Source organism: Protomyctophum bolini, assembly GCF_963924005.1.
Source record: "Protomyctophum bolini genome assembly, chromosome: 13".
Lineage (NCBI taxonomy): Eukaryota > Metazoa > Chordata > Actinopteri > Myctophiformes > Myctophidae > Protomyctophum > Protomyctophum bolini.
This window is the reverse complement of record NC_137874.1, coordinates 38,028,891-38,047,097: the sequence shown is the minus strand read 5'-3', so window position 1 is coordinate 38,047,097 and position 18,207 is coordinate 38,028,891. Positions and strand designations below refer to the sequence as shown.

The following is an 18,207-nucleotide window of genomic DNA, read 5'->3' as shown; positions in this document are numbered from 1 at the left end:
TAGCTATATATGTCGTCTTTGTCGGGACACAGAGAGAGAGAGAGAGAGGGAGAGAGAGAGTACTTTTTTCCCTTCAGAAAACAGATGCAGAAGACCTTTGTAGAATGGCCCTCAGGTATACACATGGGTTATATGGATACACTCATGTTATTTCTCACAGTATCTCCTCACAGACGCCTCCTATAATCCTCTCCTCCAAGCAGGAATTAGATACTTATTGGCACGAATGGTGGACCCAGTTGAACTTCCAGGTTCACGTGAGGCTAGCGAGAGAGAGAGAGAGAGAGAGAGAGAGAGGGGAGGTATATGGGAAACACACCAAGGAAGAGACTTGGCATCCTGCCCATGCATGTGAAATTAGTGTCTGCTCCCGTGGTAATAAATCTCCCGCAAATTAATTAAAGGCCAGATCCGGTCTAGAGAGCCCGCCTATACACTAAATAGATGAACACGTACAGTATGCCAATATATATGGCACATGCTTATTATGCAGAATATAATATACGGCATTTGATTTCAGGTGTCAGGCGTCGTGCTATAATAAATAAGTTGATGCAGTAAGTTGTCCGTCTCTGTTCCCTGGAGTGTGCAGTCCCTTCCTTGGAAGGTTTTTTCCCTTTTTTATATATATATATATATATATGTTCATATATATATTTTTTAATTATTATTATTATTTTTGTCTGTCTGGTCTTCCCTCTCCGTCCATTAGGTGAAACCATTTTTTGCCGACTTTCTTAATCCATTTTGGGGCGGGAACCCCTTTCGGTGTTAGCATTATGTTATGCTTTAGCTATTGAAAAAAATAGCAGATCTACAAGCTCATAGCGCACCACCGAGTGGCGCGCTACGAGCTTGTAGGTCTGCTATTTTTTTTAAATCGAAGAACGACTGACATAGAAACATAGCTTTTTTTGGACCCGTTGGCTACAAGCCTGCAACAGACATTTGCATGCACTGTTGAAACCACAGGGGTCACTCCGATCCGGTGAGGCGGAAAGTCTGGAGACGTGAAGTTACTGCAATGTTGGGCTATCTTTTGTTGTTCTATTTTAATTTGTATTTCAAGTCTGAAAGGTAGCAGCAGCATGTTAAATGCATGTAAACAAACAAAAGGAGCACACACCGATAGTGGGTGTAAGTGCTGACCACGGGAGACAACCTTGAACATAGGAAGGAGAGGTCGCACAGCTCGTAGTCACGATGCAAAGAAAAACAAACTAAAAAACGTTTTATTGGCAACAAAATGCCTTCTTCAGGGTGAAATCCATGTAAACAGCCTTAAAGCCATGGAGGGGAAACTCTTGCCTTTCAGACCAGAACATCACCTGCTCGTGTGTTTATTAACAGAATGTTCAACATTTTCATTTTATTTGATCATTGACCTGATGTCAGCTCACGATCCATACAACCTTCCGGACGTGGTCTTGAGGCGGTAACACAGGGCTAGAGGTCAACACGCGGGTCTAGAGGTCAACACGCGGGTCTCTCTGGTGGCTGAGCATGTTGTTGAGAACGTTGGAGTGCAGAGATGTGCTGCTGGCACACTGTAATGATCAACTGTGTTCTACGTATTGGACCCTCGTCTGGTTCTGGTGTGTGACGACCCGGTTGGCATTTCCATGGTTCGGCGGCGGACAGACAGACAGGCCGGCCCGGGAGAAGAGATTAACATGACACGAGACTTGGTCACATTAAAACGTTCACAAGGTTTATTACACTTACAGCAGCATATATAGCTTGGATACTTCATGTCCTAATGACGTCACAGACTAGACATCACAATCACTGCCTGCCAGCAGCGGCCTTCAGCGTGCTCTAACACAGCTCCACAGTATGTTACCATTCAGGCAGGCAGTACACCATACATACAAGTACATTGCACGTATCAGTACCGAGTATCCGAACACAGCACCAACTATCAGAACACTATAATACAACACACACCGGATCAATGGAGCAGGAGAAAGGCTGCTCTGCATGGGAGAATCAGAATAGGGAAAGTTGTTCCGCTGTACATTGTCTGCAATCATATACAGTATGTTCTGCAGTGTGTTATGATGATATCTATATCCATATCTCCTCTATGCTAGTCAGTGTAACCTCTGGTGTGTCTTTGCACCAGGTGCCAAAGCCAACACAGTGTAAAAAAAACAAAACAAACGCTTCCTGATCACGATTTTTTTAAATGCTTATGGCGGAATATTCCGTCATGTGGAATCCAACCGTGAGCTGCTTCTGATGGAATTATCTGTCATTATTATCTGCTTTTTAATGATATAAAATGGGGTCGCTGTAAACCATTTTTGGTTTTGGCTTGGCCATGCATTCTTCAGCGATCCTAGACATTCATGCGCTCTGCTGTTCACTTCTTTGTTTACGGCCCGACTAAACGGTCTCTTCTCTCTATATCTTCGTTGCTCTCCATGGTATTGATCATAAAGGCTCAGATCATAAATGTTCTATGCTCATTTTTGACAATCAGAAATCTCTTTTGGAATATTAACGGTTCTAAAGAGACATCAGACAAGGTAGCGCAAAGTAGTAATGGAATAATTCACCTCCCGGTTGTGGCGGGGGCTTTTCAGTAGGGATGTCCCCATACACTTGTTTCGCTTCCGATACGATAACTCAATTTCTGTGTTAGCCGGCCTGGTACCGAATACCGATCAGTGTCGTGATCTCATGTTGTGTTTATAGCAGACTCCACTCAAATGTGCACAGTTTGGGCAAGTCCTAAGCAAACTCCACATGTCAACCCCTTACCCCTGTGTCGGATCAGTGGTTAGACTGGCATATTCGCCGATACCGATATGACCCGATATGACAGACAAGGGCCGATTGGATACTTTTCCCGATACCGATACAGTGTCTGCCCATCTGTTTGGCACATGGCAGCGCCTTTATTCTGAAAACGTCCCCGGCAGTAAGACGGTTTAAAAAGAAAAAGAAGCTAAACGTGCCCAGGTTCTGAATTGATTCGCTGTTGAAGCCCTCACGCCTGATTGTCCGCTGAGAAACAGGTGTTGTATTAATGTCCTCCCAGCAGCAGCAGCAGCACGGTGAAAGCTCTGCCCCACCGGCTCCATTGATTTTCTCTTTCTTAACCCAGCCGCTCCATTGATGCGTGCAGAAAGAGAGAAACAGCCGAACAGCTCAGCACTGACTGCCTGACCAGTCCACCTCTCTCACACACTGACTGCCTGACCAGTCCACCTCTCTCACACACTGACTGCCTGACCAGTCCACCTCTCTCACACACTGACTGCCTGACCAGTCCACCTCTCACAAGGACATGAGCTGAGATGCAGGGTTGGCATATTATAGCTCCAGTTTGCAGTTTACATCTTGGACTTACTGGTGGCAAAGCCAAATTTATGTGAGATCTCTTCAGGTCCTCTGACAAAGATTTCTCCTGAAGATTGCTGCGACCGGACCGGGCCTTTTGCAGTGGTCGCTCTCACACTGTGGAACGCCCTAACCGATAAGATCTTGTTTAAAACACATTTTTTTAGGTTACATTTGGTCTTGTAATTATTTAATTTTTTATCTGACCTTCTTATCTAGTTTTAACTTGATTGTTTTATATTGTTGTTCACTGTATAGCACTTTGGTAACTTTGTTTTGAAAGGTGGTTTATAAATACATTTTACTTACTTACTAGCGTTGGAACTTAAAGCGCTAGTTCACCCCCGAAATCTTTCGTATCCGGTCTTCTAAATGTACTAGTATTGGCATCGGAATACCAAAAGTATGCATTGTTCACAAGTTTTCAAAGTGCAGAAGGAGACAGACCTGTCTCTCTAAAAAAAGAAAAGAAAAAAAAACTTTTGAAAATAGCAGATCTACAAGCCTGTAAAGCCGGTGCCACTCGTCTGCAACTGGTCCAAATAACGGTCCGGCCGGGATGATTTGTTTATTTTTCACAGTTCTTATTTGAGGCGATCTAAGATGGGGATTACAATACAAATAAAAAGTACATGACCCCGTGGACCGCCCTCTAGCGATATTGACTCCATAGATATCTAGAAAACCTAAACCTTGCCATTCCCCTCGACTTATTTTCTGTTCAGTCTTTCTTTAAGAATCTCTGCTGTGTCCACCTGTCCTGCATGCCTCACTTGATTCTGATTACTCTCGAGTGGTTTTTAGAACACATTTTATTGCACAGCTAAATCCTCTGTTTTAGTTTAACTCTGAAACCCTAAATATGCCCATTTAGTTATACGTCAACTAAACTCAACTGCGTATACAGGGTGGAACCATTAAAACAGAACATATCCACCAACCCCAGAAACTTTGGCATTCTTTTAGATCAGTCTATGCTGTCACCTTCGTAACATTAATTGCCAAACTAAGATCAGTTGTTTCACACCCGGAGTTAGAAACGATAGTATCCATGCATTTGTATCATCACGTCTTGATTTTATTGTAATTCTCTGTTTACCTGTCCGTCTAAAACCGCATTAGATCGCCTGCAACTGGTTCGGAATACAGCCGCTATAGGTTGCCTCCCTACACTGGCTCCCAGTTAATTACAGAATACATTTTAAGACTCTAGTCATTACACAACGAGCCCTCCACGGCCAGGCACCTCCTTATCTCTCTGACCTGCTCCAACCGTATGTGTCCATTATGGGTCACTGAGATCCACATCACAGGCTTTGCTGGTTGTTCCTCAGACAAAACGAAAGGCGATCGAGACTTTGCATGTTTTGCCCCCTATAGGCTATGGAATGAGCTCCCACTCCACCATAAGAACTGTGGATTATTTATGTGGGGCGGCGGTGGCTCAGGGGTAGAGTGCCTGGATGGGAACCGCAAGGTTGCCAGTTCAAACCCGGGCTCCCCCAGAGTTACTGTCGAAGTGTCCTTGAGCAAGACACTGAACCCCTAATTGCTCCCGATGTGCTAGTTGGTGCCTTGCATGGTTTCCGCTGCCATCGGTGTATGAATGGGTGAATGTAATGCACAATCTATGTAAAGCGCCTTGGATAAAGGCGCTATATAAATGCACCATTTACCATTTTATGTGGACATTTTCAAAGGACTGTTGAAAACTCACCTTTTTAAACAGGCCTTTCCATAGCCGGCCTCGTTAAATGTTGATTGCTTTATTTTTTACTCTACTTTTTCTATTTTGTCTTACTTTATTGGTGATTTAGTTCTTGACTATAGTTTTGACTATTGACTTGTTTTAATTTTATTGTTGTTAAAGCACTTTGTGACTGTAATTGTCTGTGAAAGGTGCTCTATAAATTATCTTTACTTACTTACTGCTGTAGCACACAGACCTGTAGGTCACACCTGGTGGTCGGTTCAAATCCCTACAAATGGACCTCAGACATTTTGAGCAATCTCTCTCTCTCTCTCTCTCTCTATCTCTCTCTCTCTCTCTCTCATTTTGTCCTTAATTAACATGCTGTCTACAGTTATAATGTCGTTTTTTGTGTTATTGTTTTCATCAATGTTTGCCTGTTCTCTCTCCCATGGTACCAACATCAATCTTATCCAACAATAACAACATATTCTAATCAGTTTTGGGTCTGCGGTGCTAAATCTCATCAAATGGTGGTCCCGGGCTCAACAGCTGAATAAATAATGGGTCGCCCTTGATATGAAAGGTGTGTGTGTGTGTGTGTGTGTGTGTGTGTGTGTATGTGTGTGTGTGTGCGCATCAGTGCTACATTAGCCCATTCTGACCGGGAACCCGTTTTGGTGTTAGCATCATGTCATGCTTTAGCTATTGAAAAATAGCAGATCTACAAGCTCATAGCGCGCCACCGAGTGGCGCGCTATGAGCTTGTAGGTCTGCTATTTTTGAAAAATCGAAGAAAGACTGACATTTTTAGAATCTGATCTCAGGTCAGAATGGGTTAATCAGACCTAGTGTGTGTCCAGTGGAAACCTCGTATGAATCTGATCTCAGGTCAGAATGGGTTAAGAGAATGCTAATACAGCACTGCTTCTCCCTGAAGGGAGACGCGCGGACTAAAAGAGACGCGCGGACTAAAAGGGAAAGCTTTATTAGCAGTGCTGCTGCTGCCGCGGCTGCTAAATGATTCAAACTGGCTGCTAGCTCCCATTTTAACCCATTCTGACCTGAGATCAGATTCTAAAAATGTCTTGTATACATCCTGACAGTTTTCATTCTGACCTGAGATCAGATTCTAAAAAATGTCTTGTATACATCCTGACAGTTTTCATTCTGACCTGAGATCAGATTCTAAAAATGTCTTGTATACATCCTGACAGTTTTCATTCTGACCTGAGATCACATTCTAAAAAATGTCTTGTATACATCCTGACAGTTTTCATTCTGACCTGAGATCAGATTCTAAAAATGTCTTGTATACATCCTGACAGTTTTCATTCTGACCTGAGATCACATTCTAAAAAATGTCTTGTATACATCCTGACAGTTTTCATTCTGACCTGAGATCAGATTCTAAAAATGTCTTCTATATGTCAGTCGCTCTTCGATTTTTCAAAAATAGCAGACCTACAAGCTCATAGCGCGCCACTCGGTGGCGCGCTATGAGCTTGTAGATCTGCTATTTTTAAATAGATAAAGCACCAATGGGTTCCCGCCCAAAATGGGTTAAAAGCATCAATATTTCAGCTCATTCTGTCCGATGTTGGACACTGATGCGTACATTTGACAAATTCTCTTTCTTTTTCACCCCCCCCCCCCCCACCACTGTGTTGATTTTGACAGCACATTTTGATTCAGTCATACATAGTATTCTTTTTGAATTAAAACTCCATTTAGTTTTAGTCGTATTTCAGTCATCTGAAATGCATTGGTTTTGGTCTAATTTTAGTTGGCTAAATCAGTGGTCTTGAGAGCGTAACGCGGAACCAAATGGACCCGGCTCTCAAATGTTCTCAAGTGCTCTCATGTAGAAGTTAATTTACAAGTGGTCAGTCAACGCATTTAGAGAATATAGAATAATCTTTATTTTGATCAACATGTGCTTGTTCTCTCTCCTAATGGTACCAACATATAATAAATACATCAAAGATGCGAATATAATCCATTTCTAATGGATGAAGCCTTGGCCTCGAAGAGAGGTCAACCTTCTTAGAGTGTTTTAATGTCCTGGACCGGAAGTTGGCAGAATGCACCGGACTCGGGCTGCAGCCCAGTTTTAATGATCTTAAATCCCTTTATTTTAGATTGTTTTTTTTTGTAATAGTACAACATAAACATTTCAGATACTTTAGTTGTCACTATACTATACTTTAAAACAGTTGTCATGTTGCACACACCGCCCTCATTGAAAACAATTCTAGGCCTATTTCAAACTCCAGCTTGTCCCAGTTCAGGCTGCATGAACAGCGCTCGAGCGCTCAGTTTTCAGTTTTCTGCCCCCTCAATGTCCTAACTCTGTCTTACTCTATATGGCTCTGAGCATGTGTGCGCTTTGCCCTCATCTGATTGGACAGTATACAGTGACATGCCCAACTCAACTGTTCTAATTGGACAATATCCCTATAGTATAGACACAGGCAACATACTGTAACACACTAGCAATTCCGCGGGATTGCATCTTTCTAGATTTTATATTTCGTTTTTGCCAGTGAAAAAAGGTATTCGACGGACATTCTGCCATAGTTTTAGTTGACGGAATCGATATTCAACACTCAACACTGTTGTGTCGAACGGGGGGGATTAGTGGGTCAGTTGGTCTGTCAGTGTAGTCTCACGTGGTCAGAAGATGCCGTGTGTGTGTGTGTGTGCGCACGCCGCATGCATTTCTATTATGTCCTTGATCCATACATACTGTATAAACATATAGGAAAGTTTAGATTGGGATAAACTTCTGTCTGTTCCAATTCAAAGGGCTTTATTGGCATGTTCCATGCTGTGTGGTTGGAGCTTACAGCTGCAGACAGCTGTAAGTGCACTGAACCGTGAACCGCTCCTGGTTGGTGTCTCACACGGCTTCCTCCACTCTGTGTGTGTGTGTGTGTGTGTGTGTGTGTGTGTGTGAATGAGAGAATGTATACTGTACAACGCTTTTAATCAAGGCTCTCGTTGGATCAAGGCCATATAGAAATGCGCGCACACACACACACACACACACGCAGACACACACACACACACACACACACACACACACACACACACACACGCAGACACGCACACACACACACACACACGCTTCTGCTTGCTGTTCATCGCCACAGGGACAACGTGTTAATTAAGCATCACTAACACAGGTCAAATAGAGCTATGCTCTCGCTCTCTCTCACCCCCCCTCTCTCTCTCTCTCTCTCTCTCTCTCTCACCCTCTGTCCCTCTCTCTCTCTCTCTCATAATGCATGGACATTATGAATGATGATGATAGCGTACTCACCGTACTGTGTGGGCCAACACACCATAATACAGTGTCTGTGGAGGTCCTACTGTATAGTGTTCAGTGTCTGTGTGCATCTGCATGTGCTCTCTCACAGCGTGGACCAATCCCTAAAGCGTTATTCATAGTCTGGATTTTCGGTGGTGAGGTGACCACCGAACTACAACATGACGTCACGAGCCGCGGTGAAGAGCAAACCACCGCCACCGCTCCAGCCCTTCTCTCTGTTTTTACTCACCACCGTTCAACGTTATTTCAGCTCCGGTGGTCAGCTCACCACCGGAGCGGTGGTCAGCTCACCACCGGAGCGGTGGTCACCTCACCACCGGAGCGGTGGTCACCTCACCACCGGAGCGGTGGTCAGCTCACCACCGGAGCGGTGGTCACCTCACCACCGGAGCGGTGGTCACCTCACCACCGGAGCGGTGGTCACCTCACCACCGGAGCGGTGGTCAGCTCACCGCCGGAGCGGTGGTCACCTCACCGCCGGAGTGGTGGTCACCTCACCACCGAAAATCCAGACTATGAATGAGCCTTTATAGGCACCTGCATGCTCTCTCAGAGAGCGTGGACCAATCCCTGATAAGCCCAACGTCCACTCTCCTTCTTCATTGGCTGCTTTAATTGGTGCGCGCCGGGCTGTCACGAGCTTAATCATTGCCATTAACGGTCTAATTGTGTTTCTGGCGTTGGAACGACGGAACATTTTGAATAGAACATTATTTCCGTTGGCCTTTCAGGCTTCGTAATGACGAGGTGCGCAGGGCAGGTATATGACAGATAACTGCCGATACCAAGACCTTACTAACGTAATGACGAGGTGCGCAGGGCAGATATATGACAGATAACTGCCTATACCAAGACCTTACTGGCATTTATTTTAACCCATTCTGACCTGGCACCCATTTTGGTGTTAACATCATGTTATGCTTTAGCTATTGAAAAATAGCAGATCTACAAGCTCATAGCGCGCCACCGAGTGGCGCGCTACGAGCTTGTAGGTCTGCTATTTTTGAAAAATCGAAGAACGACTGACATTTTTAGAATCTGATCTCGGGTCAGAATGGGTTCATCAGACCAGTGTGTGTCCAGTGGAAACCTCGTATGAATCTGATCTCAGGTCAGAATGGGTTAATATTATGGTATAAGTGTCGCAGTGTTTTATAGATCAGTTATTTCTGCTTTTTTAAATGTATTAACATCTTTCAACATGCAATTATGCGATTATTGCCGTTAGGACAAAATGCAGCAGTTTGCGACCCTTTCAGCCTCCCCTCAACATGTTTGCCTCTTTCTTATATCATTTGACAATTTGGCCAATGTCTGATACCTTTTTTGAGTCTAGTTTTAGTTTTTTTGGTCACTGTTGAAGCTCTTCTCTTCTCTTCTCTTCTCTTCTCTTCTCTTCTCTTCTCTTCTCTTCTCTTCTCTTCTCTTCTCTTCTCTTCTCTTCTCTTCTCTTCTCTTCTCTTAAATTGTCACTGGTCATCTGGGGACTGGGCCGAGGAATTGCACGGCCAAAATGCCCCCCCCCCCCCCCCCCCCCATCATCCAGTGACTTTTAGATGGAGTGTAAATTGGTGCACGCGGACACACACACACGCACGCACGCACACACGAGCCTGCCTCCAGTGCTGCCAGTGATTCATACATCTCGTTCACGTTGTACTGTATTGTTTTGTAAATCGATCACAGTTCCATTTGTGCCATAGAGTAGGTTTCTGCTGGGCTCGGCATTCTGCTGTTATTGTGGATGCTGATGGAGCTGTTGTACTGTGTCTGATAATCCACTGTTACCAGCCGGAGTTGCAAACAAACAAACATTATTTTAGCAGGTGACAAAAGCCTGGCAAGAAGTCAAAGACATAAGGCTGCTCAGTGTGGAGAAGGTTATGTGCGGTCGGTGTGTGATGGGCCAGTGTAGTGCAGTGGTTTTTACACCCTTTTCACATAAAGGACCTTAACCCCTTCTGACCTGAGATCAGATTCTAAAAATGTCTGTTTGAAAATGACAGTTTTCTGAAAAAGCTATGTTTCTATGTCAGTCAGTTCTTCGATTTTTCAAAAATAGCAGATCTACAAGCTCATAGCGCGCCACTCGGTGGCGCGCTATGAGCTTGTAGATCTGCTATTTTTAAATGGCTATAAAGCATAACGTAATGCTAACACCAAAAGGGGTTCCCGGCCTAAAATGGGTCAAGGTCCATTATTTATTTGGCAGTGATGTAAACAGGTTTTCAATGTCATGAGTCCCGGGATGCAGGGATGGTCTTTTAGAAATGAGTCCCAGGGACATTTTATGAGTCCCACTTCAACCACGTTAGGAGTCATATTTTTACAATCCCATTTAAATATAATTTCATATGGTTATAATGTGGTTATATTCATGTAGAAAACAGAAGAAGAGATGATTGTTATAACTAAAGCTAGCAAAATAAACTAGAATAAAAAACAGTACAGTAGTACTGTAGTGCATCCCATTAATGCAGATGTCGTTGTTTTATTGCGTCCCTTAACTATAAACTGCGTCTTGGGATGCACAATGCTTGTTGGATAATATTTTGTCCACAATTGTATTTATGTGGTTTGGTACCATAGGAGAGATAGCGTTGATTCAAATGACAATTCTTCTAACATATTCTTGTGTAGACTTCTTGTACATTATTGTGTTTCACAATCATTTTACACTTGAGAGCATAATATTGAACCAAATGGACCCGGTCCAATAGCAGATCAACAAGCTCACAACACGTGTTGTAAGCTTGTTGATCTGCTATTTCTGTAAAAAAAAACGAAAAAGGAAAATGTATGGACATTTTTCAACATGGAAACATAATTTGCGATGATCTTAAATAATTGATATTAGGCGTTTATGTAATAAGCGTGACAGGCATACTTTTATGTCCATGTAGATCCCTGATGTCGCCGAGTCACTCATCCTGCTCAATGTCGACTCGCTGAGTCACTGGTGGTGAATGACATGTGTGCGTGTGACCTTTAAATGGCGTGTGTGTGTGACAGGGTTTGAAGTGTGTGTGTGTGTGTGTGTGTGTGTGTGTGTGTGTGTGTGTGTGTGTGTGTGTGTGTGTGCGTGTGTGTGCGTGTGCGTGTATCCTTGGAGTGGCATGAACCTTTGATTCTAGCTTAGAAGAAGCCTTTATGACCGAAGACTACAAAACCGAACAACCCCCCCCCCCGCCCTCCTCTTGCACTATCATGATCATTTTTGCACCTTTCTAAACTAAATTTGCTGTATATATGGAACATACTGTAGCCTCAATTGCTCCTTCTTAAACTAAACTTTGTGGTATATGGAACATTATATGGAACATTACCTACTGTGAAACTGTTCACAAAAGTGTACCTAACTTTGCTGCAGGGAAAACATGCACATGTTACTATTATCTTTACACTTTGATTGCTCTTTCTTGCATTCTTTATTCTTATTTGCTGTGCTTTCTGTGGTTTTTGTTGTTTTTGCATGTTATACTATCTATGCCGCTGCATTGGATTTGGAAGCCAAAACAAACATACGTGTTACTCGTATGTACCTGACCTGTACACATGATGTAACAGTAAAGTGCGACCGTGAACCTTGGAAGTCGTTAAGCTAAGCTAGGTTTTTATTATTGTAGGTGCAATCTACTGTTGTGTTTATCTTTTGCAGCCTAGGACTGGCTTCCAATAAAATAAAATAAACGGCTCGCAAAGTTCTGTGCAATCTCTTCTACTATCGGTAAAAGCCAAACACGAAGGCGAAGACACTGTACCTCTTAAGGGTGTGTGGGGTATTTGTCCAAGATTAGCCGACTGCATTTTGTACAGCACGTGTAAATATTTGTGTACCGTATCTCTTATGTGGACATTAGGGTGTGTGATATTAAATGTGAGCTTAGTTTACCATAATCACATAAAACACATAAAACACATTTATTAATTAGTATAACATATTAGGCCAAACTCTAAAACTAAATACATCGACTATCGACTACGAGATTGGTAGTCGACGAAGACTCATTCCGATCGATTATTGCACTATTTGACTAATGGAGGTCAGCCTATAGTGGACTTACAGTAAATACATGATTTAAATGTGTGTTTTCCAGGACTTGAACCGCGTGCTGAAAGAAGAGCAGGTTGGTCTGGACGGAGCCAGGAGGAAAGACTGGCACGACTACGAAGCAATCAGGAGAGACGCTGCGCGCTCTGGTAGGTCGACCAAAACTGCGAACGGACCAATCGCATCGCATGAGTGGGGGGGTGGGGTGGGGGGGGGGGGGGGGGCTGGGGGCTGGGGGGTAATGTAATTAGAGTTTGGGATCCGGAACCGTCTGAGAGTTACAGACCTGCAAGGGTCTTGGTTTTGCATGGATGAAAATAGAACCCTTGGGGCCCTGTTCTCCTCACTGCCTTACCCCTTATCCCTAAACTTGAAAATAGCCAATCTACAAAGCTCACAACGTGTCGATGTAGATCGGCTAGTTGAAACACTTAAAGCGTTTTTCAAAATAGTAAAAAAAAAAAGGCAAAGAAGTTTTGGGATAAGGGGGTATACCTGTAGGCAGTGACGAAGATATACAGGCTGAGTTATATGTGTGTGTACACACAGCAGCCATACGCCATGCTTTCAACTTATCTCACTGTATTATGCAAGGAGACCGCTGGTTCAAAGTGGAATATTCCACTGACAATGAGACAATGCATGTGCACGCACGCACAGTCGGACACGTGCATGCACGCTCACGCACGCACGCACGCACACACGCACATGCACGCTCACACACACGCATACTCTCCTGCACCCTCTCTGAAGTCATCAGTTTAAATGTTTGCGAAGGTCATTATATTCTGTTCCAACATAAACAGAAACACAATTAATTATAGTTTCAAACCCTGCGACACTTTGCACAACCTAATGAAGTGTAATGAAATCATACAAGTAGAAGCAGAAGGCCACTTCAGACTCCACTATTATAGTTTATAGTACACTGGGTATCTGCACATTACGTGTTATGCGGCTGCCTTATTTGTACATTTATATATAATTCTTCTCCCTTTATTGCGTTACAGCTGAGGCTTCTTAATGTTAACTTGGTTTTATATTAATGTTATTGTGATGTTTTTTTCAGAGCAGTGGTTTAATTTCAACCCTTTTCATACCAAGGCCCATTATTGATTCTGCATTTGAGCCACGGACTAAAGACTACAGAATTTTGTTATCGTCGGATCAGATTTTGTACACAATTCCATGCTGTATTGATGTTGGAGAGACAGGAGAGATGACAGGCAAACGTTGATCAAAAGGACAATTCTTCTACAGTACATTCTCTAATGGTGTAGTGTCAGACTTCTTGTAAATTAAGTACCCTCTATTGTGCTGAATATACGTTTTTTCCCAATGGAAATATCCTAAAAAACGGGGTCGTATTATTAGTCGGGGACTAGACAATTTGATTTGACATTCAATGTTCTTTTCCCACAAATGAGTTTTGAAAAATGGGGCTCGTCTTTGTGTGTGTGTGTGTGTGTGTGTGTGTGTGTGTGTGTGTGTGTGTGTGTGTGTGTGTGTGTGTGTGTGTGTGTGTGTGTGTGTGTGTGTGTGTGTGTGTGTGTGTGTGTGTGTGTGTGTGTGTGTGTGTGTGTGTGTGTGTGTGTGTGTGTGTGTGTGTGTGTGTGTGTGTGTGTGTGTGTGTGTGTGCGCGCGTGCGAGAAAGAGAGGTTACTAATATGGATGTTATTGTTACCCAGATTGCTAAAAATCTGCCTTTGGTGGGATATAATTGTCCTTGTGTTTGGGAGTCTGGACCATGTTCACAAACTTGTGCTCGGGGGCCCGCCGTCCTTGGGAAGATTGCAAAAATCAATGCAAAAAAAGTTGGCTAAATACGGGTCTGTCTCAGCTAAACACTAAACACAAAAACATTCTGGGTGACTGAAACTAAATTAAAACCATTCAAGAGACTAAAATAGAAATTTGCTGCCAAAAACAACAATGGGTTGAACCGTAATGTAACCGTCTTCTGATCAGTGTTTGGATCTAATGTATTGATCCAAATACAACATATTTAACCCATTCTGGGTGGAACCCCTTTTTGGTGTTTCAAGCATTATGTTATACTTTAGCTATTGGAAAATAGGTCTGTTATTTTTGAAAAATCGTGAAAATGTTGCACAAATCTGAATATATATATTCTTTCAGAGTGAGCGTTTTTAACTCAAATCTTTGCTTCTGGGAGGGGGGTCCCTGGAACAACATATTTTCAGATGGAGGTCGTCGGCCAATTACATATTTTTTGGGGTCCTTCACATGACAATGTTTGAGAAACACTGACATACTGTAGAAACAGGTTTTTCAGAAAAACTTTCATGTTTTAGAAGACATTTGTAGAATCGAACTCAGGTCTAAATGGGTTAATATATGTCTGTGTGTGTGTGTGTGTGTGTGTGTGTGTGTGTGTGTGTGTGTGTGTGTGTGTGTGTGTGTGTGTGTGTGTGTGTGTGTGTGTGTGTGTGTGTGTGTGTGTGTGTGTGTGTGTGTGTGTGTGTGTGTAACAGGTAATGGTGAGCAGGGCAAGGCGTTTCCCCTCAGCGAGGCTGACCGGGTGGACGCAGCCTACAGGGAGAATGGATTCAACATCTACGTCAGCGACAGGATCTCCCTCAACCGCTCTGTGCCCGACATCAGGCACCCAAAGTGAGTCTCCCGTGTGTGTGTGTGTGTGTGTGTGTGTGTGTGTGTGTGTGTGTGACCCACCCGTGGACAGAAAAAAACAAATGTTACTTTGACACTCGATTTGCCACACGATAATTATGCCATTCACTTCATGCATGCGCATGTACCCTATACTTCTTACTAGTAGTAGGGAGGGGCTTCGGCCCAATCAGAGGCAGGCGGGGGTGGGCGCTGTGAATTAGCCATTAACTGGTTAAGGACATAAAACGTCCCTGAACGTCATAAGGATTGGAACCGAGAGGTGCCTTCGACGTGTGTGGCCGTCCTAGCGCACCCTCAAAGATACGGGGCGAGATAAGAATATTCAGAATTTTTCCTATTTTATTTTTTGGCATTTCGCTTTTCGCTTGCCGTATGCTAACGCTCTGTGCAATTATTAGCTTGTCATTGACTCCCATGTTAGCGCGGCGGAAAGAATGACTCGTATCTGCTAATCCAGGGCGCTCTCCGTGTTGATGAAAGGATCGATATGCTGGCGCTTCATTTCTGCTCCTCATCCGTCTCTCCCGCAAAATATGAACGCTTTTTGGAGCGTATATAAATATATTAAGATGATCGGGAATTGTGAGGTCACTTTGTAAAGTCAACTTTTTTAGGAAAGTGTTTCCGGTTCATGGCTTTCAGAGTAAAAGCGATCAGACAACTCTGGCACCCCGGAGCTTCTATTTTGATGCACTTCCGGCACTGATTGTGTTAAAGCACAACAACCACCACCACCTCTTTAAGTAGTGCCTCTTGACCGCCACTTCCAGACACTCTTCTATTCAGAAACGTGACGTATATCCTACTATAAATGTGCCACGTCTCTGCGTGCGTGCGTGCGTACAGTACGTGTGTGTGTGCGTGTACGGTTGTAATGCACGTAACTCGAGAACCGTTTGACCCACCGACTTCACATTCGACACACGCGTTCCACACCCCCCCCCAACAGGGAGTGTACAGTGCCAGGTATCGAGTCGGTCGGACACACGGTTCTCCAGAACCACCACAAAAGGCTCTGGTCAGGCTCTGCCAGTGGGCCTAATGAGGCCAACTCCTTTCACCTGGGCCAGGCTCTGCCAGTGGGCCGAATTGATTGCCAAGTACACTTTTCAGTTTGCAGATGCAGTTGCATCGTTCCCAAGTAGGCCGGTGGCCGACTGCGACGGGCACGTACAGGTCTAGTTCTTTTGCATGGAGGGAGGATGCCCTCCTCGGCACTGTGTTTGTCATAGATGCTTGTCTTAATGGGATCCGATCAGTGTTTGAACACCACGCTATGCGCCGTCGTCAGAGACGTGCATTAGTACAGTGCATACACGGCAGGCTCAAAGCTGTTAATAATTGATGGCAACATTATTCTCTTATCTGGAGTGCCTCTCTGTCTTATCGGAGCACAGCACATAATGAACCTTCCACCTCACATTAACAGCTTTATTTAACAGCCAACACCTAAGGGGAGAAAACAAGGGAAAGAGAGTCCCGTGCATGGGACACTGGCACTGACGGATTGATTGATTGATTGATTGATTGATACATGCATGTTTGGCATTCAATGTGTTAACCCATTCAGACTGTACGAGGTGTGGGCGGGAACGTCATAACTCATCCAATCGCATTTTCATTGACATAAAACAAGAGAAAAATATTCTGTTTATTTTTCTCACAGTTTTCTGTAAAAAAACATAATGTTTCTATATCAGTGTTTCAAAACAGACATTTTCATGTCAAGGACCCCCAGACATACATGTAATTTGGCCCGTCGACCCCCCATCTGAAAATATCTTGTTCCAAGGACAAAGATTTGAGTTAAAAACGTTCGCTCCGAAATAGCAGATAGCAGATCTATGAGCTTGTAGATCTGCTATTTTTCAATAGCTAAAGTATAACATAATGCTAAAACACCAAAAAGGGGCACGGTGGCACAGTTGGTAGTGCTGTCGCCTCACAGCTAGAAGGTCCTTGGTTCGATTCCCACTCGGGACGCTGTGGGCGCTGGCGGCGTGTTTCCTCCTCCGCGTCATCAGTGCCCATACCCGAAGGCGGGGTTGGCGAATGGGCCTTTCTGTGTGGAGTTTGCATGTTCTCCCCGTGTCCCCTAGGGTAGGTACCCTCACAAAAAACATGCAGTAATCCTGGTCTCTAAACTACCTCCCCCTGGCCAGCCGGGGCGCCTGATGGAGGGGAAAGGAACTGGTTGGAATAACGTTTTCCTTCCACGCGCTACGTCCAACCAGGGAAACTCCCCCCTGTCAGGTGTAAAGGAGAAACTTGGATACTCAGGCATGAAGGAAGCATGAGTTCAAGTCCGTTGCTCTCCCCTTGTCCCCCATATATGGGGACTAGGTTGATGGAGGGTGTGTAGAGCCCAGGATCACATTAGATGATTGACACAGGGGTAAAAAATGGTTTACAAAATCGTGGGATAAAAAATATATGAAAAAAAAACTAAAAGGGGTTCCAGACTCCCCGTCCTGAATGGATTAATCTTAACAGCCACAGGTCTTATCAAAGTGCTCTCTGTACCTGCATGGTGTCAGGAGGCGGCAGGAGACAGGCTCTGTTATCCCATTTAGACCATTTAGCCTTCTAAATCCTGGCAGTTTTCTGTTTTTATATCAGTGGTTCTCAAACACTTTCATGTCAAGGACCCCCAAAAATGTATGTAATTGGCCGCCGACCCCCATCTGTTCGCTCATATTCAAAGATTTGCACCGCATTTTTACGATTTTTCTAAAAATAGCAGATCTACAAGCTCGTAGCTACGTAGATCTGCTATTTTTCAATGGCTAAAGTACCAAAAGGGGTTATTGAACCATACCAGTCATGCGTCAGAGTCCGTCCTGAGGAGACCGAGTTGGTGACTGAATCCCAACGGAATACATTCTCTCTCTGTAATACGTTTTCTCTATTGATACAGATTAGTTTGGGAGCTGAGGGGGAGGTGGAAATTATAATAATAATAGTCATAATACAGCTTTTGTCCCCACACGTCTCATATTTGTCATTGACAATGCAAGGAGAAATTAGGTCATATTATGTCCGTCAAATACGACGTAAATTTGTGGCAACACAAACATTAAATGCCGTTGACAATGAAGGGTGAATTTACGTCATATGTAGACGAGCAAA

General features: G+C 43.9%; 1 protein-coding gene across 1 annotated transcript in view; it reads left to right on the top strand.

The window, feature by feature from the left end:
• Positions 1-18,207, top strand: part of galnt10 (UDP-N-acetyl-alpha-D-galactosamine:polypeptide N-acetylgalactosaminyltransferase 10 (GalNAc-T10)) — a 79,142-nt gene that overhangs the window by 12,795 nt on the left and 48,140 nt on the right. Inside the window, exons 2-3 of the mRNA XM_080779772.1 lie at positions 12,470-12,572; positions 14,919-15,057. Coding sequence (XP_080635898.1) covers positions 12,470-12,572; positions 14,919-15,057 — 242 coding nt within the window. The remainder of the gene's footprint in view (positions 1-12,469; positions 12,573-14,918; positions 15,058-18,207) is intronic.